At 44.3% G+C, this 24,827-nt stretch overlaps 2 protein-coding genes across 3 annotated transcripts; one reads left to right on the plus strand and one right to left on the minus strand.

Moving 5' to 3' along the window:
* The first annotated feature begins 1,184 nt into the window (after nucleotides 1-1,184).
* Nucleotides 1,185-13,186, plus strand: PEX10 (peroxisomal biogenesis factor 10). Of its 2 annotated transcripts, XR_013841608.1 has the most exons (7): nucleotides 1,185-1,376; nucleotides 2,735-2,815; nucleotides 2,955-3,361; nucleotides 4,148-4,323; nucleotides 6,519-6,654; nucleotides 7,435-7,574; nucleotides 12,952-13,186. XR_013841608.1 is itself a non-coding variant. In XM_079987198.1 (6 exons), exons 1-6 carry the CDS (start codon nucleotides 1,259-1,261, stop codon nucleotides 7,501-7,503), a joined length of 987 nt encoding a protein of 328 aa, XP_079843324.1. In that variant the 5' UTR covers nucleotides 1,186-1,258; the 3' UTR covers nucleotides 7,504-7,624. The 2 variants fall into 2 exon arrangements, 1 of the variants encoding a protein (XP_079843324.1); XM_079987198.1 differs by lacking the exon at nucleotides 12,952-13,186 and having other exon boundaries at nucleotides 1,186-1,376; nucleotides 7,435-7,624.
* RER1 (retention in endoplasmic reticulum sorting receptor 1) lies at nucleotides 10,493-24,768 on the minus strand. Its single transcript, XM_079987334.1, has 7 exons — nucleotides 24,592-24,768; nucleotides 16,439-16,524; nucleotides 15,770-15,874; nucleotides 14,189-14,288; nucleotides 12,811-12,889; nucleotides 11,757-11,892; nucleotides 10,493-10,650 (listed from the first exon to the last, which is right to left on the minus strand). Exons 2-7 carry the CDS (start codon nucleotides 16,517-16,519, stop codon nucleotides 10,561-10,563), a joined length of 591 nt encoding a protein of 196 aa, XP_079843460.1. The 5' UTR covers nucleotides 16,520-16,524; nucleotides 24,592-24,768; the 3' UTR covers nucleotides 10,493-10,560.
* Between the last annotated feature and the right edge of the window lie 59 nt (nucleotides 24,769-24,827).

A 24,827-nucleotide genomic window follows, 5' to 3' on the forward strand; every position in this document is an offset into this window, starting at 1 on the left:
AGAGGCCAGGGGCCAGCGCTGTCCGGAGACACTTCCGGGTCACGTGGCCAGTGTGACAAAGCTGCATCTGGCGAGCCAGAGCCGCACACGGAAACGCCGTTTACCTTCCCGCTGGTAAGCGGTCCCTATTTATCTACTTGCACCCGGAGGTGCTTTCGAACTGCTAGGTTGGCAGGCGCTGGGACCGAGCAGCGGGAGCGCACCCCACCGCAGGGATTCGAACCGCCGACCTTTCGATCGGCAAGTCCTAGGCACTGAGGCTTTAACCCACAGCGCCACCTGCGTCCCTACAGTTATTTATACCTCTATAAAATGCTATTCACAATAAAGGAGTGAAATGAAAGATATCAGAAAAAAGAAAAAAAAGAACAAAGAAAAAAGTAAAAGATCATAGGTGAAAATTTTTAAAAGTAGATAAGTACTCACAATACATAGCCGTTTGCCAAATCTTTTTTTTATTGATTTTCAATTTTTTACAAATTGCTCACGAATTAAAACCCATTTTACATTTTCCCAAAGTAAAACCCTCACTTGCACTCTTAAATTTCCATAGTCACGGGGGGAGGGGAGATTCTGAACCCCTACTTAATACAGTAAACATATGTTTAAATCCTTGCAATCATAGACGTTAACAAAAATGATAACAAAGAAGAGAGATCTACCCCCCCCCCCAATATTTTCCAATCATGCCTTTGCTCTGGTGTGATTTCCCTTCATCACATATACAGCACAACAGGACGATGACTAATCCCCCTCATCAGTATGATTGGCCTGACTCAACAACCTACCCCACACATCAGTCATAGATGTTAACGAAAATAATAGCAAAAGAGAGAGAGAAAGAGATCTACGCCCCCTCCCCTCATATTTTCCAATTTCATCCATGCAGAAATGGCTATTCAAGCCTTGTTTTATTGTTTCATTATACTGTTCGCCTGGTGTTTTTGGTGTGGTGTTGGTTTTCTCAATCAAGTGGTTTGTATAAATTTTACGAAATAAACAACTGAAACGCTTTTACTTTTTGAGCTATATGCTCTAAAAGGCGCACGTTTTCCGAAATTACGGCGGAATGTTCCCTTTATCCCGGAAGATCCTCTAGTGAGCATCACTCTACACTTTCCTATCTCTCTATGCGCAACTCCAACACTCTTTCTCGTTCGTGGAGCGGCTTGATGACGTATAAATGCGTGCGCCGCGCGAAGCATCTGTTTGCGGAAGCAGCTCGGGCAGAACAGGCACCCTTCTCGCCTTTGCAACGATGTCGCCGGCAGCGGTAGAAGCCGGGCCCGCACGACTCGTTCGGTCCGCCCAGAAGGACGAGCTCTATCGAGGGGCGCTGAGGAGCGGGGCTGGGGCTGCCTTGGGGGGCCTGGCAGGTGAGGAGCCGTCATCACCCCGGGCAGAATTGCATCCTCTGAACCGCTTTGCAAGACAAGAAGCCCATATACCGGAACTTTTTTATTCTTTCTCTTTCTTTCATTGCGCTTTATATCCCACTTTTTCCACCAAGGAGCATGGTTCTCCTTCTCTCCATTTTGTCCTCACAACAACCCTGTGAGGTAGGTTAGGCTAAGAGGCAGTGTCCGACCCCAAGGTCGCCCAGTGAGCTTCATTGGCTAAGGGCCGGGATTCGAACCCTGGTCTCCCACGTCCTAGTCCGAACCCCAAGCCACACTGGATACAATATCTGAGTCATTTGTGTGTGTGTGTGTGTGAGAGAGAGAGAGAGAGAGAGAGAGAGAGAGAGAGAAGAGGGGTGGGGTGGGGGATGAACTTGGAAATGTAAAAAGCAGCTTTATATCAGGTCAGGGTATTGGCCCATCTAGCCCAGCATTATTAGTCGTGGCTTCCCATAGCTCTCCTGGGCTGAGATCACCGCAGGTAAGAACTGACGCTCCTTTCACCAATGGCAGGAGAAGACACCTTTGGTGAAGGCGCCAGAGGATTCATTGGCAGAGTGCCTCAGTTTGCGTAACACAATGCCTAGTTTAACTGTCGAACTCGCTGCTGCAGGAGGCAGTGATGGCCACCACCCTGGATGGCTTTAAAAAGGAATAGGCAAATTCATGGAGGAGAAAGCCATATGAAGGCTACTGGTCATAATGGCTGCCTCTACAGTCTGAGGCAGTAATGCCTCTGAATACCAGCTGCTGGCAATTACAGGAAGGAATTGTGCCCAGGTCCCGCTTCCGGGTTTGCCACTGAGGTATCTGGTGGCCACTCTGAGAATGGGATCCTGGACTAGATGAGTCATTGACCTGATTTAGCAGGCTCTTCTGTTCTTTTATTGATGGATAAAGGTGATTGAGACTTGAGAGAGGACCGTATCAATAGTCTGTAATCTGAAAATTGCAAACATCTTTGCTTATCCTGCAACCATTGAGTTGCAGTGCATATCTTGCATACAATCTAGCTTGAAGTGTAAATTATCTTTGCTTCTTGCATTGCTAGTGTGGGTATACAGTATGTGCCTGTGGATTACACTTCATGCATCTGTTTACTCCACAAAAGCTTAGGCCATAACGTTCTACCTCTCTAGAAGTTGTATCTGCACAAAAGACACTGGTTACTTAGTAAATCTCAGTTCTTAATTTTTTAACTTTCGTAATGTTTTATTATTTGACCTATGAAAATGGTGTAATTTCTTTTTCAACTCATATTGAAGTCAAATTATTTGGCGGGGCATCTCTGTTCACTTTGTTCTCTAACACTGTCATTTGCTCTGGCTCTCTAGGTGCTAGAATTTGGTTGGAGTGGCAGAAGGAAATTGAGCTGTTTGCTGATATAGCATATTTCACACTCACAACCCTTTCAGGTATTTCACCCCCTAAATTGTTCTGTGCTTGGTGCTCTGACTAAATGTGCTGCCATTTTACGCTTAACATTAAACTGATCAGATTTTCAGGATTGCCTTCTCTATTTTTGTTTGCTTGTTTGTTTAAAATATTCTTTAGGTTACCAAACTCTTGGTGAAGAATATGTCAATATTATCCAAGTAGACCCATCACAGAAGAGAGTTCCTTCAGTACTTCGACGGGCTGTCCTGATTTCTTTGCACACTGTCTTCCCTTACTTGTTAGACAAAGGATTAATACACCTGGAACATGAACTTCAGACAGAGCCCGATGAGATGAGGACTTTGCAAAGCAGACATTTGCGTGGGTTGTGGGGAAGGACTTTCTTGTGGCGTTGGTTACAGAAATGGCTTAGCAGATTAACAGAGCAGCAGAGGAAGATGCTCTGTCAGGTTGTCCATTTTCTCAGGCAAGGCATTCCACTCCTTCGTAGGCTGCACCTGGCCATCTTCTATATGAATGGCATTTTCTACCACCTATCTAAAAGGATGGCAGGGATCACATATGTAAGTAGAAGGTATTTGATAGCCCTTTGATGTTCTGTGTGTAGTACACTAAAATCCCATATTTTGGCACTGTTTACTGTGGGCAGCTCTCATTTCCATCCCTGGCATTGGGACAGGAGTGGGGAATAGCAAACGGAACCAAGGGGTATATCCAATGCTGGTCATTCCCAAAGTATACGTACTGAGATTAAGGGACCCAAGTTAGTTAGTAATTTCGGATGGGTCTCTCCTGCATAGGACTTGGTCTGATAGAACCTTAAGTTTGGGCTGCCATCCAGTTTCTGTCTCTCAGCACCCTGATTTTCTGTTACTTGTTAACACTGTCACATGTACAACAGGAATATAATGAAGACTAGGAATCCACTCTATCCCTAAATATCTATGGTGCCATATTACTTCTTTGTATGGATCCCCTCCTTGTGATCAATTTGGAATTGTATGTATTGCCATAGCTCAGGGATGTGGAGCCTGTGACCCACCACAACTCCCTGTCATCCCTGACCACTGGCCATGCTTGCTGGGGCTGATGAGAGATGGGAGTTCAACATCTGGAGAGCCATAGGTTCCCACTGCTGTTCTAGAGGAGGGCTACTGTCACCAATACCAGCATGGTATTCTGTTCTGTATGCAGTTCAAGATTCAAAAGTCAAGTGGGCTGGTTTCCATTCTTTCTAAACAAAATCTGTACTTCAAATAGCCATCACACTGCAGTTCTCTAGGTTCCTTCACAGATCACATAAAATGCATCAATATCAAGTAGTGGTTTTGTGTCTCCCCCCCTCCCAGCTGCGCTATGCGGGATTAGATGGAGACAACCAGCATGTTCGGTCAAGTTACAGGCTTCTTGGGATCCTTTCAGTGCTGCACCTGGCACTAACAGTTGGTATCCATGCATACAGCTTCCAACAGAGGCAGAGGGCAAGACAAGAATGGAAGGTGCACCGTAACCTCTCCTACCCAAGGTACGCTAGTGGCATTTTGCTTACCAGATGCTTACAGGGGGTGGCGTAGATGCCTGGGAGCCTCAGGCCTGGGGATCAAATATTCAGGCCCCTCTCTGGCTGTCAAAATTGTGCCCAGGCTACAGCCTTCACTGCTGCTGCTTTGCACCCAGTGTTAATGTATGTATTTGTTCATACACCTTTGCCTGTGTCCCTGTGCACCACTGGCCCACAGCCCTTGGAAAGTAGCCTTGAAGGGAACGCGGCCTGCAGCATGAAAAAGGTTCCTGCCAATGTTCTTGAACTATGTAGTATTATTAGCTGGAATGAAGAGCGGGGGCGCATGCAGTGGCATCTGAGCTGTGTTCAAAAACCTAGATTGACTTAATATGGTGCTTGACAATCAACAGGTGTTAAGAATGGCTAAAACTATGTCCTGGCATCAGAACTGCATAACCAACTCAGTGTGTAATTGGTCTGGTTAAAATGAATTGTGTAATTTGAATGGGTTGGTTATATTGTGCTTGCAAACATTGGGCTTTCAGTACATGGAATTCTCGGTACTTAAATGGCAGAGGGTGATATATTGGGAAAAGAAGGAAAAAAATGAACCAAAGGGGGCCACCAGGTGGCACGTTGGAAAATGGCCGACAATAACATCTCTCTTACCCATACGAGGTAATTAAGGGGCTGCTATGGGAAGTATGCAGCCTTCCCACCCCCCCAGGAGGTGGGGGGGCCCTGTCTTGCCAGCGGTGTTCACAATGCACCCCCTGATCCGAGAGATGGGGGTGCCGAACACTTGGCACGAGCCCTCGGTGAAGTCAGATCTTCCTGACGCCGATTCCAATTAGCGTGTGCTGGTTGCTTCAGCTCGGAATTATAATTGGAAACATACGATTGGAAATGAAGCTGAAGCACATACATCAAGTAAAGCTCGACAGATAAGACTGCTGATTAATGGATCTCTGTGACTGGGAGTGACGGATGGATAAGTAAATCTTCTGATGAATCACCACTAGGAGACTGTATGTTTGGAACGAGGGGGGGTAGAGGAAAAACCTCTTTTTTTTTTTTTTTTTGCACGATGCGATATTAATAACCCTTCACCCCAGAAAGAAATAAGATCATCGTGTTTTTACTAATCATAAGCAGGATTTTAAGAACTGTGTGGGATGGATTACAACAGGAGAGAAGACTAGTGAACGGTGAGAAAGAGGAAAATTTTTATGGCGCAGTTAAACAATGGCGTCTCGCCAAGACAGGCTTGCCGGAGAAAGGAGGACAGGGGGAGGACGATCAGGATCGTTCGAAAGAGAAGGAGTGTTGGAATGCAAGTTTGACCTGACAGAGCTCCCCGATTTATTTATTTGGCTAGCCTGAGAAAAAATAAAGGACAGACCGAAGATTAACTTTGTTTATGGAAGCGTTGAACAGAGGCTGTCCCTGAGCGATATGGTCTTTGAAGAGTACAAAACCCACACAGAGATGCCAGTTTTCAATCTGCTTGTGAGAATCATCAGAGATCGCAAAGAAAGGAATATATGATAACAACAAGATGAGAAAGAAAGTAATAAAGGACTATCCGGATTGAACTGGATAGAACTGTCTAATTAAAGCAGTAAAATAAGTGATGCCTGGAGTTATCCAGAATTTTGGACTCGTGCGGAACTTGATGTATGGGTACCCTCAACAAAATTTAAAATCTGGCAGTATAATTTGGAACTAATGTGATTTGAATAATGTGATGTGATTGGCCTGTTAATAAAAATTATTTAAAAAAGAAAAAAGAGAACCAAAAAACCAAGAACAGTATGCCTACCCCTACCTTGGAAAAATAACTCTTGTTGGGTGGCTTTGCGTCTTGTTGGAACTTGCTAAGTAACTTTGAAGATCATTTCCCCACACCTTTATTTTTAGGCAGAAAGCAGTACTACCCAGGAACAGCAGTCAAAAGTATGAGGGCTAGGGGCGTAATCTTTTTTAAAAATGGGTGCAAACGTTTACTCAAGAGTAGATGACCTGAAATAGACCCATGTTAGTAACGTCACTTTCTTTCATGTCTACTCTGAGTAGGACTAGCATTGGCTATAACCCTGTTACAAAGCTAAGTTTTTCCTGATGGCGTCATATGCTAGAACCTTGGCAGCAGAAGCATCATCTCCCTTGGGACATTAATCTGAAGAGCACTTGTGCCTGACTTTGTCCTCCCTCAGAATCCAGCCTGAGGAGAAGTTCCTTGGCCGAAGCTCTCGCTGCATTCTGTGCTTAGAAGAACGCCGCCATGCTACAGCCACTCCGTGTGGACACCTCTTCTGCTGGGAATGCATCACTGAGTGGTGCAACACCAAGGTAAACACAGACCCCCTCCTAGGCTGCTGAACTCTTAAAACAAAAGCCAAGTCCTGTCAGGTTTCCTTTTCGCAGTGGAAATGAGAGCTGTAGGAAAAGACAAGCCAAAGAAGTGGGTTCCCTGAAATAGCTTCTTGGTTTAATTCTTACCAATGTCTTACCAAAGGAGGAAACTGCATGTGATTTGAGTTATCAACTTTCAATTCTAGCAGGTGCCAATATGCACTTGCATTATCTGAGTCTAGTTGATAATCTGTTAAGACAATTCCTTAATTCGGGGACGAGGAGCCTGATGTCTTCCAGATGTTGTTGGGAGTCCAGCAGCCCCAGCCAACATGGCCAATAGTCAGGGATAATGGGAGCTGCAGTTCAACAGATGGACTCAAAATGACTAGACTGAGGGTTAGTTCCTATTAGTTTTTAAGAACTGGTTTACTGTTGTAGAATTGACTCTAGCACCTCAAACTCTTCATTGATATCACATTGCAATGAAGGGCAGGTTAGAAATGTTTTAAATAGCAGCTCTAGATACCACAGCATGTAGCTCTTCTGCACTTCCACAGCATCTACACAATCCTGTCTATAAATATAGCTCTATGCCTGTAAGAGTTCTACATAACATCAAAAGCCCCTGGTACTGAGGGAAGGCCCGTGGTTCCATTTGTAGAGAACTTAGGGTGTGCAAACAGGTAACTGTCAGAAAAAGCTAGCTGGAAAAAGACTTACAAACTGGGTACTGGGAGATGTTTAGTTAAGATATTTATTTTTCCCCTCCTGCAGGCTGAGTGCCCACTGTGCAGAGAGAAATTCCATCCGCAGAAGCTGATTTATCTGCAACACTATCGATAACAGCCACCTGTGCGGCTGTTAGATTGCAAAGTGTTAGGCACCAACAAAAATACTACAGCTTTTGACCAAGTGTAAGACTTTATTTTGATATTATGATATTAAATTGCTGTGATAAAACTGAGCAGCTTAACACTTGAGTTGCACTGCCTGTACAAGGAGATACGAACTTGTCATCTTACAAAACAAACTTCTGGTATTGACCTCTTTCTTTGTAGAACAAAGCACACAAATCTACCTAAATTCTGGTATAACCCTTTTAAGCGTTGGCAGGCATCTGCTAGACCTACCAGTAGTGTTCTCATGACACTGTAACTCGTTGACATTGATGAAGCTGAATGGGGGGGGGGTCGGGATAAAAGAAAATACTTCTTCACACAGCAGAAAGTTAATACTTTGGAATTTGCTCCCAAAAGAGGCAGTGATGGCCAGCAATTTGGGCCGCTTTAAAAAAGAATTAAGACAAATCCATGGGGAATAAGGCTATCAATGGCTACTAGCCACAATGCTTATATTCTGCCTCTGTGAGTGGAGGCAGTATGTTTCTCAATACAAGTCACTGGAAAATGGAGGGGAGCGTGCACTTGCCTTCAGGTCCTGCTTACAGGCCTCCCAGAGGCATCTGGTTGGCCCCTGGGAGCAGAATGCTGGACTTGATGGGTCTATGACCTGATTCAGCCGGGCTATTCTTATGGGAAACTACATTCTCTGAGAGGTAGTAACTTAATAAGAACATTTTACCATTCCAAAAGATACTAGGGCATGCATATGGAAATTAATTTTGAGTTTGTGTGCTGCTAAAATCCCCTATGCCTAATAAACTAGAGCTGTTGGTTAGTTTTTTTAAAATATAAAGCTGAAGTTCTAAGTTGGAAAGAGCGCCCAACAGTGCAGCGACTGTCAGAAATTCAGTTTGGCAGAGATTGGGGAAATCTTGTACGGTGGGTATATAAGGCAAAAGTAGCCAATAGAGTGCCTCTACCGGCTGTTGCTGGACCATCTCCCATCAGGCCTGGCATGCATGGCTAATAGTCGGAGAGCAAGGGAGTTGTGGACCAACAACACCTGTAGGACTACTGGTTTGCCACCCTTGGCAGAAGGAATATACAGTAGAAGCTGCACCACACAGCTAGAGCTGGTGTGAACACGTTTCCACATAGGGGAGGATATGTGTCTGCCCTTCTACACTGTGACGTTTTAGTCCTAGAGTAATGCAGCTGAGGTCTGATACAGAGGAGAGCATGAATTAACCTCTGACAAATTTACTTAGTCTACTTTTCTAGCTACTGCCCCAGCTCCATACCATTTTATTAACACATATACTAACAGATATTAAAGCCCAATTGATATCACTGGAACTTGCTTCTATGCACAGTGGTAAGGATCAGGATTATTCATTGCAATTTTCTTCTGTAATACCTCTGGTCCCTTGTACAATATTTTTCATAGTATTGTTTAGAAATGTAAACAGATCCCCCTATGACTGACTTCTAAGAACATTGGGGTGTGAGGGCAACACAGATTTTTTTCCATACTGCTGAAAGTGGAGCGATCCAATTCACATGGCACAGGATATTTTACACTTATCACAAGTCCGCCCAATACAGAGTGAAAATTTCCTTTTCGACTGCATCATGAGCAGCTATGGTTTGCACAGTAATGCAAAGGACTGTTTTCGAACAGCTAGAGTTCAGATACATTATTCCAAAATATTTAAATAGAATGGGTTGCATCCAATGTTAATGCTACTCTGAGTAGACCCACTGAAATTAGTAACTTAAGTAGTACTCACACCCATTATTTTCAAGGTTCTGTTCTACATAGTACTTTGGATACAACATAACGTTTAGAGAAAAAGGAAAAAATGTTAACACTTAGTACCTTACATTGGTTGTTATAAAGACTACTGAACCCAAGAAAGGGACACTGTCTTTTAATAAAGTTTGGAATTTTAAAAAGTCACTTAATAAAATTGTTTATAGCTGTATCACATTGAAAAAGTTTTACATGCAGATCATTTATTTCTATATTTTTCTCCATAGAAAATTAAAAGCTGTGTTAAAACCCACAAAGTCTCGGTCTGCCATGGCCGGTGTATATGTACCTTGGAGAGGGCTACATGAAGCAAACTTAAAAAGTTTTTTTAAGTATCAAATAAAACGTGTCAAAATACTCTCCACATAATATTTTTTTATAAATTTAATTCCAGACCTCCAGCAAACCCTGGCCCCCAAAAACATGATTAAGAATAATAGTGAGCCATTATGAAAGAGCCAAAAAGAAATCAGCCTTTCCACCGTAAATGCTAAATCAATTAATTCCTTTTCCACTTTGAAAATAAAAAACTCAGGGTAGGCTTATTTCAACGTTCACAAGTTTCCCTCTTAAGTAATATCACCAGAGGTCCTGTAAACAGCCTGTTAGTCAAAACCTGGGACATTACAAAGCAGAAAACATTATCACTGTGTCTCATCTTCCTCTGTGGATGCACAAAGCATTTCAACAATGTACCAGGATGCATTCTGGACTAGATCAACACAAAGGACCCAAAAATAAATAAATACAGTTGTGGGAACTCCCCTGTTCCACACTAGGCTATACTTTTGTGAGGAGGGGGCTTGAAATGAATGTTCTACCTTCTCTTATTACTCTGTCTTGCTAAATGTGCACCAGAAACTTGTGAAATTGCCACTCAAATCCTGCACTTCCAAGGAGCTGGAACCAGTAGCGTGTACTTCCTATGAGATGTTTTGAGAACATGGGATGACTCCTGTTGTGCAACAACAGAAAGGGGGGGGGGGCAGAAGCAGCCCTTGGACATAACTTATATCCAAAGAATAACAAGATGATATGGCTGATATTCTCTTGCTAGGGGGGGAGGGGGCGGGGAGCCTGACGCTCAATGAACTGCAGGGGGCGGGGGGAGAAATACAACTTCTTAGTCCCCACCCTCGTTATTACTGATGACTTGGTATGAAGGAAAGAGGCATCATTACAATGGCTCAAAACTGGACTTTTAATTGTAATGAAGGGAGTTGGTCAGCAGGCTCAGTATAATTTCTAGCTAGCAAAGGTCTTCCCCACATCTTCCTTCCCTTTGTATTTCCTCTTGCCATGTGTGAAGGGTATATATCGATATTTTATCATATGCTGCAACAGAAGGGAAAGAAAAACACAGGTTTTTAGAACACACCCATGGCACTCCCCTCCCTCTGCCCACTCCGCCTCAAACACCTGAATGTGCTCATGTGTTTGAACAGCAGCGGCTATCCTTTTTGGAGGGACTTAGGGCTGTGGACAACGCTTTGTGGGCCACATATCAAAAGTGGGTGTGACCAAGAACAATGGGTTGTACCAATACCCGTCTTACCTAAAGTAGATCCATTGAAGCTAATGGACATGACTAACTTAGATTCATTAATTTCAATGGCTCTACTCTTAAAGGTAAAGGGTAAAGGGACCCCTGACCGTTAGGTCCAGTCGCAGACGACTCTGGGTTTGCAGCACTTATCTCACTTTACTAGCCGAGGGAGTCGGCATACAGCTTCCGGGTCACGTGGCCAGCATGACTAAGCCACTTCTGGCAAACCAGAGCAGCACACGGAAACGCCATTTACCTTCCCGCCGGAGCGGTACCTATTTATCTACTTGCACTTTGATGTCCTTTTGAACTGCTAGGTTGGTAGGAGCAGAGACCGAGCAACGGGAGCTCACCCCATTGCGGGGATTCGAACCGCCGACCTTCCGATCGGCAAGCCCTAGGCTCTGTGGTTTAGACCACAGCGCCACCCATGCCCCATTGGCTCTACTCTTAGTAATACTTAATTGGATACAACCCACTTATTTTTTTAAAAACATTAAGGCCTTGCGGGGGGGGGGGGACATCACTATTAAGAGGGGGAGCCTATGGGAGCAATTAGCATTTTCTTTTAAAGCTGGATGTCCACTAAAATGTTTTTTGCGTTCAAGTATCACAGCAGGGGATCCAAAGAAGTCATTTTTTTCCTTTTAAAAAAATGATGCTTTTGGAAGGAGGTCACATTGGGAACAGCCCCCAGACTACCCTCATCAGTGTTAGACAAACCCTCAAACTCTACTCCAACTATGGGGGTCTTTCAAAAAAACCACCACCACTAGCAATTTTTGAGCTACAACATAGCCAGTGATATTGCCATTATGTTGGGGCAATCCCTCCCTCTCTCATGTTTAGGAGAATCCACAACCTGGAAAAAAGAACGACTTGGTTAGATTCTTACCTTGATTTGCCTTTTCATTGTGATGCAGAAAAGCATAATGAAGTACATCACAAGAATTGGCCAAAAAACTGGAACATTGAAAGCCTCAAAGAATGTACATGTCATTGCGACAAGGATGCCTTTAGTAGCAGAGTGCCTTGGAAGGAAAAGATAGTTGCAGTTAGGTTGACTGTGTACTAAAATTCTTTTAAGGACATTAATGCCCAATTCACATACCATTCCTGATCTCCAGCATTCTCCCCACCACTTCCTGGTTTTCCCTGACCAGTTTGCTGTGACACCTGAATCTGCAATTCATGGTTAGTGCTAACATCTGCATCACAGTCTGCAAAAAGAGGCTTCTGATCATCCTTGGAAATCAAGGCTCTTGTGATACTTTGCTGTTCCACAGCAAATAATGGTTATAGAAAACCATGAAGCCAAGGGAGAAACTTGCCTAGGAGAAGAGTGGGAAGGAGGACCAAGCCCACAGCAACATTCCTGACATCTAAGCCATAAAAGACTATTTCCACCTCTTCCTCAGCATTGCTATCCTGCACCTCACAGCAGAAGGTTCTCTTATGATGCCTTAAGAGGCAGAAAAGATGATTCTATCACTTCCGCAGAGGGACCAGCTGTCTTTGGACCCTTCTTGTAGCTGTCACCAGGCTAGCTGAACTGTTTCCATTTCAGCTGGTCTAACCTAGGTTTAATACCAGAGTTTGCAGCTTTTCCTCCCTGCCCCCTTTCCTCCATCCCTCCCTCCTGTGATTTATGTTATGGTTAAGACTAAGGCTCAATGCAATACTGATGGATATTTGGACTTGTGACGCCTGAGTTGAGCCTTCAAATCAAGCATACCTATCATGTGGAAGAGGTGGCTAATACTGAAAAGGCACTAGAAGGCCAGAGATTTGGGGGAGGTGGCAACTGGGCAACTGTTAAGTACACAGTGTAAGGAAGGAGGCACAAGCTTGAGGCCAAAGAGAAGGCATACCTATGAGAGGCAGGAGAACAGGAAAGACGAAGGATCAGGGACTTGAATCCTTCTGCATTGCTATTAAAACGTACTCACCAGAATTTGAACTCTGGCAGCCTTCGAATGAAGGGCCGAAACTCCTCATTTTGTTTTGTAGGTAATGAAGGACCCTCATCTGAGAAGAGGAGGAAATGCAAAGTCTTAGGAACTGCTTTCTTCTGCATTTAACTCTTATAGGTTCAACCCTTGGCATGCCCAATTAACAAAGGTCAGTAGCAGATGTTTGGAGAGGCCTCTGCCGGAGAACTTGGACCGGCGCTGCCAATCAGGTTAGACAATACTGCGCTCAATGGACAGCCTTATCTGATGTAAGGAGGCTCCCTCTGTTACTACTACCATACTTAGAGCAGGTATGAATGACTGTGCTAGAGACAAATCACCCATTATAAGTGTACAAGGAAACAAAAAATTACTAACAGGTGATCAAAGGGCTGTTACGTGCAAGAGAAATTGCAGCACAGATCTCCACAAAGTATGAAACGTGAAAGCAATGTCATTCCAGTCTCATTTGGAGGGGAGGTCTTTTAATCCACAGGAAAGTGAAGGAAGTAATACAAAATCAGGGATTCTAACTCTGGCTCTGTCAAAACTCTGTCAGCATTTCTAATACATCATTTATATGTTTATCCTAGGATCTAAAAACGAAATCACTAAACTCCTAGAATGTGTCATATTCAGTTATGTGCCATGCAATCCACAGGATGTGACTGGCACTGGTTGAACTCTTACATTCAAACCTTACAGGAGTCAGTTGCTCTTGCTATGAAAATCCACACAGGGCCACAAGCAAACATACAGTGTTATAACACTACAAAAGACAGTTTTCTGTGGGATAATTGGGAGTCTGTCCACTCAATAAAGTTGAGAAGTGGTTGGCACTCCACACTAAAGTCCAGCACTCTTCATACCCATAGATAGCAGGTGCAGCTTAAAACATACTAAGCTGTGCCTAAATCCCCAATATGTTCTAGGTGTGTGTGTGCGTGCGTGTGTGTACACATATCAGGTTTAGCATCCTTTTCTCATAGTGGATAAGCAGAAACCTCCAAGCCTCTCCATCTGATTCTCAGGACTCTCCCCAAGCTACATTGCTCACCAGCCCTGCTTTGCACACACACCCTGCCCGCCTTGTGTGTTTTTCCCAGACTGGAATGTGTCCTTGAAGCCTTCTGATGCTTCGTTCTTGCCTGGATGAAGCATAACTAATGTAATGTGAGTGCGTACAGAAACTAGCCTGTTATGGAAAAGGTGAAATAGACATTTGTTGCTCTCCCAACTTTTGCCTATAGCCCTGCCAAGCACTGGCATGTGGTCCTCAGGCTAAAAAGGCTTCCCCACATCTGATATGTAATAAGTTCATGCGACAACCAACACCCGCGCAAGAGAAAAGCAGGACTAGTGACGTTCTTTATACCTGAGTCCTCCATTAGAGAGGGATCTACCTTTGGCGACAAGAAAGCTATGAAAAGGTTTAGGTGGTAGATGCCCAAGGCATATGTCACGATGTACCAACCCTAGGAAGGGGAAGGAAGAAGAAAATGTCAAATGAGGACATGGCTCTAAGTACAGAAACACCTACCTACCTACACAAAACTGCTTGCGCACAATCTGCAATACTTGACTATATGAGGGGGTTGTTGGGGGTAGCCAACATAGTGCTCCCCAAATATTGTCAACTATAACCCGTATCAGCCCCAGCCAGCATGATGGGGGCTGTAGTCCAAAAAAAATCTGGGGGGCACCGTGTTGGCTAGTCTGAAATGGTAGGGCTCAGCAGTATATAGTAAATGAATAATGTAAAGCATATCCAGAGCAAATGATTGGGCACCTGTCTGTCCATCCCCTGATGCTGTTCCTACCACACCCAGTAAACATAACCAATGATCAAAGGTGTTTGAAGCTGCCTAAATCAACTAGAAGCAAGGAATAAAGCATACTAAGAAGAAAACAGCATGAGAGCAAAAGGGAAATGAGAGATAAAAGAGTAGCAGGATGTTTAGGGGGGTGGCAGAGATCTTAATAAAGTAGGAGCAAATAAAGATGCAAGTGTGTGGGGAACGAATGTAATGAACAAGCACACCCTGAGCCTGAAGATTTCCCAATGTAGATGCATCTTAAGGCTAAATTGGAGGGGCTCAAAAGCAATCCAAACAGAAATCTGCTATTCTCTTATGGTGCTTGTTCCTCCACTTTGTTACAGTCGGATGAATTTATTTTTCCCTGCAGCTTAGAGGTTTTAATCTAAACAAGGGCAAGCAGACAAACAGGGACACTGCTAAAATAAATAATCAGAAGGTGGGGTGGGAGGGTGGCAGGAGGCCAGCTTCTCAAAATAATCTGAAATGATTCCAATGTTCCAGCTCATAAGGTGATTTTTCAATTGGCATAAATACAGATAACAATGGAACAATCTACTGGTGTAAATTTACCTACTGAGTTTGATGGCACTTGCTCCCAGGTGCATATACTGTTGCAGTAATCTGGTCCTCCAGATGTTGTTGAACTCCACCTCCCATCAACCCTCGTTAAAGTGGTCAATGCTAAGAGATGATGGGAACTGTAATCCAGCAACATCTGGAAAGCCACAGGTTCTCCAGCCCTGAAGAAAACCCTTAACACTGGTTATACCCAAACAGACACAAAAACAGAATCACAGAAGTGCTTTCAGATTACCATTTTTTCCTTACAAAAAACTAACAGGAGGTTTATTATGTTCATTATTTATCATGATAAGATACTGCTTCAATAATCAGATCAGTACTATTATCTTCTGAATCAAATATTTTTCAATGCTACTCATATTAGTTCTGTGACATTTCATTTGTGCAGACAATTATCTTGCACATCACATGTAATTCAGTATCTCTCGTTAAAGGTATGTAAAGGAAGTAAAAACTGTTGCTTCCATCAAACATAAATATCTTTGAACCAACAATAAACAGAGTGACTCCACACACATGCGGAAGGATCAGCAAATGGTGCTCAGTCCTCTTACCTGCAGTAGATAAACTCTTATCATGTAGATAAAACTTAAACCCAGCGTTGCAACCCATCGCACTGCAGTATAAGGAGTAGATTTGTCTAACCAGGACTGATAAATCTAGAAAAAATGCAGTATTAGGATATTCATCAAGTTGCTAATAATAACAGCATATCACCTTTCAAATGACTGCAAGCTATTACAAAAGCATTGTATAGCTAACAATTACAGCAGCGATCCTGTATACTGTTTAGGAAAGTTTTTAATGTTTGATGTTTTATCGTGTTTTTAATATTCTGTTGGGAGCCAGTTTTGGGGCTCCAGCTCCCATCGGCATTGTCAATGGTCAGGGATGATGGGAGCTGTAGCCCAACAATGTTGGAGCAGGGCAAACGTTTCACACATGGTCGTCTCATTGAGTTCAACAGGACTCAAAAATACAGAACTATCTGCAGGACTGACTGCATGGAGAGTGCAATCTTGAATGTGCACACAGTGCAATTTGAGTGCTCCCAGTCAAGAGTTCCCCAGATACCTGATGCCTCTACCACCGCTCCTATGGGCAAGTAGAAGGTGAGAGATCTGGCTGCAGTTCCTTTCTGTAAGTTGCAGCTTTAAACTACCCTGAGTGATAACTCCTTTGATTTTATTTATGCATCTCTCAGCCCCTGATGTGAAACTAACCTGTCCAAGTCTTGTGAAAAATCTAAAGACCACTGAAGGTTTGCCATGAATGGACTCGCCAGTACTGTCCCCTTCTGACATTGTTGCTGTGGAAACAAAAGCAAGAACATTAACGTAACTGAGCTTTGGCATAATACTCTTGTGCCAAGATTCAGGACAGATAAAAGGAAGGACTTCTTCATGCAGCGTACAGTTATTAAACTATGGAGTTTGCTCCCAGAAAGGGCAGTGATGGTAACCTACTTGGTTGACTTTAAAAGAGGATTGGAAAAATTCATGGAGGTAAAGGCAGTAGCTACAAGTCACAACGGCTAAGCTCTGCCTCTATGGTTGGAGGCAGTAATATTTCTGAATACCAGCTGCTGGAAGCCACAGGAGGGGAGAGTGCTATTAGGTCCTGCTTGCCAGTTTCTGACAGGCACTGTGAGAACAGGCTGCTGGACTAGGTGGGCTAGTGCCATCTAGGATTTTCTTACATTCCTCCACATTTTCATCCTCCCAACAACCCTGTGCAGTAGATTAGACTGAGATAGACTGTGACTGGTCCAAGGTCACCCACTGAGTTTGATGGCTAAGTGAGGATTTGAACCCTGGTCTCCCAAGGTCCTCATCTCCTACTATACTACACCTGAATTTGTTTAATCCCCTTCTATTATTATTATCTATTACATTTGTGTACCACCCTTTATCTGACGATCTCAGGGCAGTTCACAGCATAAAAATACAAAATAAAAACAAAACACGGTGGCTCTGCGGTCTGATGTACCATGTTCTGCCTGCCATTTCAAATGCAGAGTTCCACTTTCATTGAAAAGGGGAGGAAAGATACCCAAATCTGAAATCTTTGCCTGGCTTCCATCTCCTGTTCACAACTCAGCACAATTCTGTGACACAGAGTAAGCATGTGAGCAAAATGCAGACCCATTGGTTCTCTTGATTTATGACGGAAGGGGGAACAGCACTTTGTGCAATTCTAAGTATCTCCACAGTAGCTGCTGTGCCACATCATCAAAAGGATCACTTGGTACAACTTCCTGGTTGGCCATTTCTACAGGAGGCGGGGCTATGCTCTAAGCAAGAGTGCAATTCTACTCTCAGAGCTACAGAGCAGGAGCATACAGCCACAGCATTAAGTGCTTACAGGAGGAGGAAACTGGATCAGAAAAAGCAAGAGGAAGAGATGCCATGAAAAAAAGTATCTCTCACAATTGGGAGAGGTTGGCCTAAAGATAAACAAGTAGTTAATCATTTCACCATATTAACAAGGAAATTCACAAACACTTCCAAGTTGCACAGTTCTACTGAAGATACAAGGATCATAATATACTCTTAGAGCTAATGAGAGACTGTTTCCCAAGCTTAAGTGCTATGGAGGGGGGGTTACTTAAGAGGTTGCAACTATGACTCCCAAGCCTCTCTACCCCAATTAGGCGTTTAAAAAACCTGAATGATAGAGACAAGCTTTTCTTTTTAAAAAATCCAATTGCTATGGGGTGTGTGGAGAGGTTGGGTGCCTCTAAGGCACATCTGGCTTGCAGGCTGGGGCTTCCCTACCCGTGTGGCAGAGCAGGGGCTGACCAACATGACCAAAAATAAATCCACCCCAGCTGCTCAACATGTCATGCATATTACGTAATTTTAATAGAATTTAGACACTACCATTCAACACAAATATTTTCAGGGTGGTTTAAAACAATAATAGGCAGAATAATAAAATACGCAGTAAAACAACAAATGAAATAAAGCAGGGAGGAAAGAAGGGTATAGCACAGGTTAAACTGAGGGCTTAAAAGCCCAGGAAGATATTACAAAGGTCTTTGTCTGCTGCCAAAAAGGACACTTAAGGAGGTGCCAAGGAAACTTCCCTGGGGGAGAAAATTCCACAAGCGCACAGACATCATCTCAGAACACTGGTTTTCAACTGATGGGTTCCGGAACCAACTACTGGGTTGCAGCCTAACCTAAGGTGGGTCTCAACAACAGTATTGCCGCCATAAAAATACATGGTAAAAAAATTATGAAGTGGGTCCGCAAATTCATGTTTGAGTTAAAAGTGGGTCCCAGATCTGAAAAGATTTATGACTACAGAACTGTTATTATTGGGGTTATTAATTAAATGTTTATACCACCCTTCAACCAAAGATCACAGGGTGGTTTACAATATAAAAACACAAAAATACATATAATAACAAACCAAAACTATACCCCTCCCTGCCCCATTTAAAAGGCCATGGATTATTTAAGTAGCCAAAGGCCTGGGAAAAGAATATTTTTTGCCTAGCAACTAAAGATATGTAACAAAGACACAAGGCGAGCAGCATTCCACAAACATTCCACCTAGAAGGCACCTTCCCAGTAACCACCTTGGTTTCAATGGCAGGAGCTCCAGGGTGTCATGAGGGGAAGCAGCTGGCTAATACCTTGTTGGGTGGTCAAATACATTTTCCATCCTAGATGAAGTTGGTGGAAGGCAAAAGTTAGCTCATATCACTAGTACTATGGCATGCTGAATGAAGCAATCAGGAAACGACTCCGTAGGGATGCAAGGATTGCCCTGCTGGATTAGAGCAAAGGTCCATCTAGTCCTCCAGCACTTTGTTTCCAACAGCACACAGCCATGTGCCTCTCTGGATACTCAGAAGTTGGACACTGTCCTGAAGGCCTAATATTCAGGGCCGTATTTCCTCTGTACATAGCGGTATTGCAAAGACAAGATGGCTGAGTGGCCGATACCTTAAACAGGAGCACTTTTGCTAGGAGGTGAGGATACACTGACATTTTGTTGTAGCACCTATTTGCAATACCGCTATGTACAGAGGAAATACGGCCCTGAATATTAGGCCTTCAGGACAGTGTCCAACTTCTGAGTATCCAGAGAGGCACATGGCTGTGTGCTGTTGGAAACAAGACCCCTGATAAATACAAAGTTGGGTGTGGGGAAAGCAGAATGCCCCAAAGGACTCCCATGGGGCATTCTGCTTTCCCCACACCCAACTTTGTATTTATCAGGGGTCTCCCTTATTTCTCATTGGCCCCCATTTTAGCTCAAATCCTATCAATACTTACCACCTGACTTCACTATTACAGGATGTGACCTAGGGCCAAACCAAGACATTTTGGCACCTCAGGCGGATCCCAAAATGGGTCCTCCTTTGCCACCAGGGAAGAATGGGTGAGGGAAGATCTACATCAGGAGCAAGGCAGGAAGAAAGACTGAGATCTGGATCTGCTGGTCCAGTGAATCCCGCCGCCTGAGGCAGTCGCCTCACCTTGTCTTATGGGTGGGCTAGCCCTGGCGTGACCACTAACAGCCACGAAAATACCTATCTCTGATTTCGCTGTGAAGTCAGCTATAATAAGCTTTCAACACACAGTGCAGCTGGACTGTTTTCGTCCAGCAGGTAGGCCCTAAGTGGTCTGTAAATCACTCCGACTGATCTCCATAATGGAAAAAGGAGCTCACCTATTAAAGGTAAAGGTAAAGGTACCCCTGCCCGTATGGGCCAGTCTTGACAGACTCTGGGGTTGTGCGCCCATCTCACTTAAGAGGCCAGGGGCCAGCGCTGTCCGGAGACACTTCCGGGTCACGTGGCCAGCGTGACATCGCTGCTCTGGCCAGAGCCAGAGCCAGAGCCGCACACGGAAACGCCGTTTACCTTCCCGCTGGTAAGCGGTCCCTATTTATCTACTTGCACCCGGAGGTGCTTTCGAACTGCTAGGTTGGCAGGCGCTGGGACCGAGCAGCGGGAGCGCACCCCGCTGTAGGGATTCGAACCGCCGACCTTTCGATCGGCAGCCCTAGGCGCTGAGGCTTTAACCCACAGCGCCACCTGCGTACCTATTAGCAGACCATTACTCAATGGTAAAGCGCATGATATGTATGCAAATGATCCCCATGAACCCCACTTCACTCCTTGGCATATCCGCTTTAAAAATTCTCAGGAAAACAGGGATAAGGGGGACTTCTGCCTGAGACCTTTGAACTGCTTTCAGGGTAGATCAATAATGATCTGACTCAGTAATAAGGTAGTTTCACATGTCTGTGTATCATCTCTGGAGGAAACACTAATTATAATAAGGGTCCCATTCATACTATCAATAAAGCACTCTTACACCAATTTAACAGTCATGGCTTCCTGCAAAGAATCCTGAGAACTGTAGCTTTCGGGGTTTCCTAACAACTCTCAGCACACTAAACAAACAACAGTTTCTACAACTCTTTGGGGGAAGTCAGGACTGTTAAAGTGGTATAGGAGTGCTTTAAATGTATGGCGCGGATGCAACCAAGGTCTTATCTGATATTAGACTTCTGGATGGCCTGGGAAACAAAGTATCAAGAATCCCAAGTCCCATAAAAGAAAAAAAGTACTGAGAAAAACCATTAAGGGGTAAACTCTATGCCGACAGTTCTAGGATTAAGCCACATTTAACTCAACAGGATTTACTTCTGAGCAGATGGGCATGGGACCAAGGTGCCTAAAGACCAGTATTTCCCAGTAATAACTTTGTCCCTGAGTTTTAAAAAATGAATGAATCCAAAAGTGTTACAAAGGCTACAGTGCTGAAAGCACAAGAGGCCTGTTTCTCTTTCCAGGCGGGCGTCAAGGATCAGATGCCAGTACCTTTCACACAGCAGTTACAAAACCAAAGTATTGGGGAGCAGGGAGAACAGGAAGACCGCAATAGAGTCCACTCCCAAAGTAACTCTCAGAGGGTTTAGCTTTATTACGTTTGAATATGCTCTGTGTGGCAGCCACCAAACAGTGGAATTCCTTCCCCACAGAGGTGTGTCTAGCATCCACATGCTGACATCACACCTCTTTACTCTAGCCTTTGACACTGTATAGATTTGGTATGTATACCATTGTATTCTTCTGACTGCAAACTGCTGTAACTGATTTTACTATTGCATTTCTATATTGCTGTACTCTGCCCTGGGGCAATTATTGTTCAAGGCTTGGAAGAAATCCAATAAATAAATAATTAAATGATATAATATTGCTTCCCACTTTTTAAAAAACACAAAACTATTCACAAGCAAGCAAAAAAAAAAATGTACATACAATTTGTTAAAATCCAAAAACATTAAAAACCGAATTCCAAAGGCCTTACTTTTGATACAAAACTTAATTCCAAAGGACTTACTTTGGTATACAATTTTGTTTTGCTCTGTTTTGTTTTCTACACGGGTCCTATTTCTTTTATTTTCTTTTTTGTGTCTTATCTTACCCTGTGCACTTGTAATTATGTAGGTTTTGGGGTTTTTTTGTATTTCATAGAATCATAGAATCATAGAGTTGGAAGAGACCACAAGGGCCATCGAATCCAACCCCCTGCCAAGCAAGAAACACCATATAGAATCAATAAAGAATATAAAATAAAACAAGTATGGGAACGAGATCTCCTGAACATGGGCCAACTAACAGTCACATGCCTTTGCAGCTTGGTTGTCAGATGGTGCCCTGCTATTGGATGTGGGAAGTTTCAGGTGGAAAAAGTACCATGCCACTTCTCTGGTTGGCTGTACTGCCCCTTAAGCAGGCAGGTTAAGGAGAAACAGTGTGTAAGACCATTACAGAACTGCAGTACTTTTTCCAGCCAAGAGCATTTACTGCTAAGCTATGAGTTCAGGTATTATAATTTCTGTTTGCTTGAGGGCCATCAGGGGATAAACAAACTGCATGGCAGTTACACTTTCCCTTAACTATCTCTCTTCTGGCCACATAAAACAAGCCCATACAACCATTATGGCACCAGCAAATCTGCTCATTTCTAGCCTGGGTCCCCCATGGCAAACCAGTTGTGGAAAATGCTCACCCCACCAAAACACAAGAGATTCACTTTGCTGCCAATCATTTTCTCATAGTGAACTCTGCTCACAGTTCCCTGCTTACACTTTATGAGCCTGGACTAAGCACAAGCAATCTTGCCACAGACACAAAGTCACATAAACAGTGTTTGAAGGAGGCTGCAGTGGCAACAGTGATTGTGGGCCAAGGTGTAGAGCAGTGTTTCCCAACCTTTGGTCTCCAGCTGTTTTTGGACTACAATTCCCATCATCCCTGACCACTGGTCTTGTAGCTAGGGATGATGGGAGTTGTAGTCCAAAAACAGCTGGAGACCAAAGGTTGGGAAACACTGGTGTAGAGGACCCTACGAAGGCAACATTCTGTCCACGCTTTGAATGATATTGAGCTGGGTTGAGAGAGAGAAGGAGCAGAAACTATATATGGGATTGCGAGGAGAATTCCCACTAGGGTGAGAGGTCTTTTTCTTGGAAAAGGAAAATTAATGGGGGCTGCTACTCTTGCCCATAATTCATTTTGGTCCAGATAGACAAGTTTTTGCTCCATGAGGGTTATTTTGAGTACAATTGCATAAAGAATAATCCACTGAGAATGCCAGGCTAGCTTTTTAAAGGCAAGGGAGGTCCACAAAATACAACCAGGTGTGTCCTGAATTGCTCAATGACAGTATGTCATTCGCTGTCCACACCCGGTAGTCTCATTAACCTGTTCCAGGGGAGGAGGAAAAGATTACAACTGAGCCTCAGTTCCAGGTTGATAGGTTGGCCTTAATCATCTTCATCAAACCAAGGAAGTCTCAACCTACTTGAAAAATAACACCACCTTAAAAATCCAGCTACCCAAAATGGGAGGCTTCAGTACCCCTTGTTTAAATTGTCCACACTTAACATGCAACGGTGTCGCCACTCCTCTATCCCACATACAAGATGGAAACAGATTGTCTTAATCCCACTGTACATAGTGCAATTGGAAATACAGTGGTACCTCGGGTTACATACGCTTCAGGTTACAGACTCCGCTAACACAGAAATAGTACCTCGGGTTAAGAACTTTGCTTCAGGATGAGAACAGAAATCGTGCTCCGGTGGCACGGCAGCAGGAGGCCCCATTAGCTAAAGTGGTGCTTCAGGTTAAGAACAATTTCAAGTTAAGAACGGACCTCCGGAACGAATTAAGTACTTAACCCGAGGTACCACTGTAATCACCCTTAGCCCAATGACTGAGAGTAGACTAGCATTTGAAGCACACATGCCCCAGTTGCTATTATATGGACAGAGGAATAAACCACCCCCAAATAATTATCACCATTTGAGTGGCAGTAAGTAGTCATATCCCACACCATACATTTAAAGCACATGACTTTGAATATTTACCCTTACAATTCCCAGCACCCTTACTTATTTATTTTTGGAGGTTTGGGAAATCATGTACTCTAAATACACAGAGTAGATTTGACAAGTAAAACCAGAGGCTGTAGATTAAGGTGGAAAGGTGATCCTATGGCAAAGTGGGGGAGAAGGAGGAGGAATAAGAGAGGCTAGCATTTGAAAGAAAAAGAAATAAGTGTCAATGTACAGTACCAAATAAAGAACCCCTCATCACAAGTTGGTTTTGTAGCAGAACAGTGATGTGGGTAAGGGTCCCTCTTAATAACAACAATAGTTTGACAAGTATCCTCCACCTGCCCCCCCCCCCCCCCCCGCTGTCCCCAACTTGGCATGACGAGACCTGAAAAATCCCTCCTTAATAATAACTTTGTGATTACCCCTCCAAGCAGCTCCCCAACTTACTAGGGAATTTATTATATGATAATAACGATTTCACAAGGGCCCCCCTCCCAAGCCACGCCCCAGCTCCCCATAAAGCAAAACCACCCTTTGTAGTAATTTTGCAAGGATTTTCCTCAACCTCTTGGTATGGACAGGACCCCAAGGCTGAAAATCCTTACATTACATTACAATTCCCCACCACCACCAAACCACTACCCGGTTTGTCAGACAGGGGGGAAAAGCCCTTTATGCGTCATTATTTTTATTATTAATTCTTATTATTTCTCAAGGACCTCCCCCGTGCAGCCCCTAGCTTATCGAGACCAGCCTGATAAGCCCCGCTTTTAAGATTTGATTTCTCAAGAAGGGCCGCCTCTCCCAGCTCGCCATGGCGGGGAGCCCCAAGGCTGAAATTTCGTTATTTTGGAAATGGGGGGTAGGAAGGGGGGGGGGGGAACCCGTTTTTCCTCCCGCGTCAGCCTTGGACCTAGAGAGCCCTCCTCCCACCCTCTCCCGGAGGGCCCGGCCTCATCGCCGGGGCAACGGCGAGGCCTCGGGCCTCGCGGGGGTAACTTACAGGCCGCGCCGGGTGTCCCTCCTTCCGCTTCCCGCCCCGCCTGACCAGGCAGAGCCGCTGCCCGCGCCAACCCCTCCTCCTCCGCCGCCGCCTCCTCCTCCTCCTCCTCCTGCTGCCGAGATGGCGGCAGCGCGAAGCCGACAGAAGAGCTTCCGCTACCGGGGCGAAGAGGAGGAGGAGGAGGAGGAGATGGCGGGGGCGGAGGGTGGAAGGTCGGCCGCGTCGGCCGCAGGGAT

The sequence above is a fragment of the Podarcis cretensis genome (assembly GCF_951804945.1).
Source record: "Podarcis cretensis genome assembly, chromosome: 8".
In the NCBI taxonomy this organism is placed as follows: domain Eukaryota; kingdom Metazoa; phylum Chordata; class Lepidosauria; order Squamata; family Lacertidae; genus Podarcis; species Podarcis cretensis.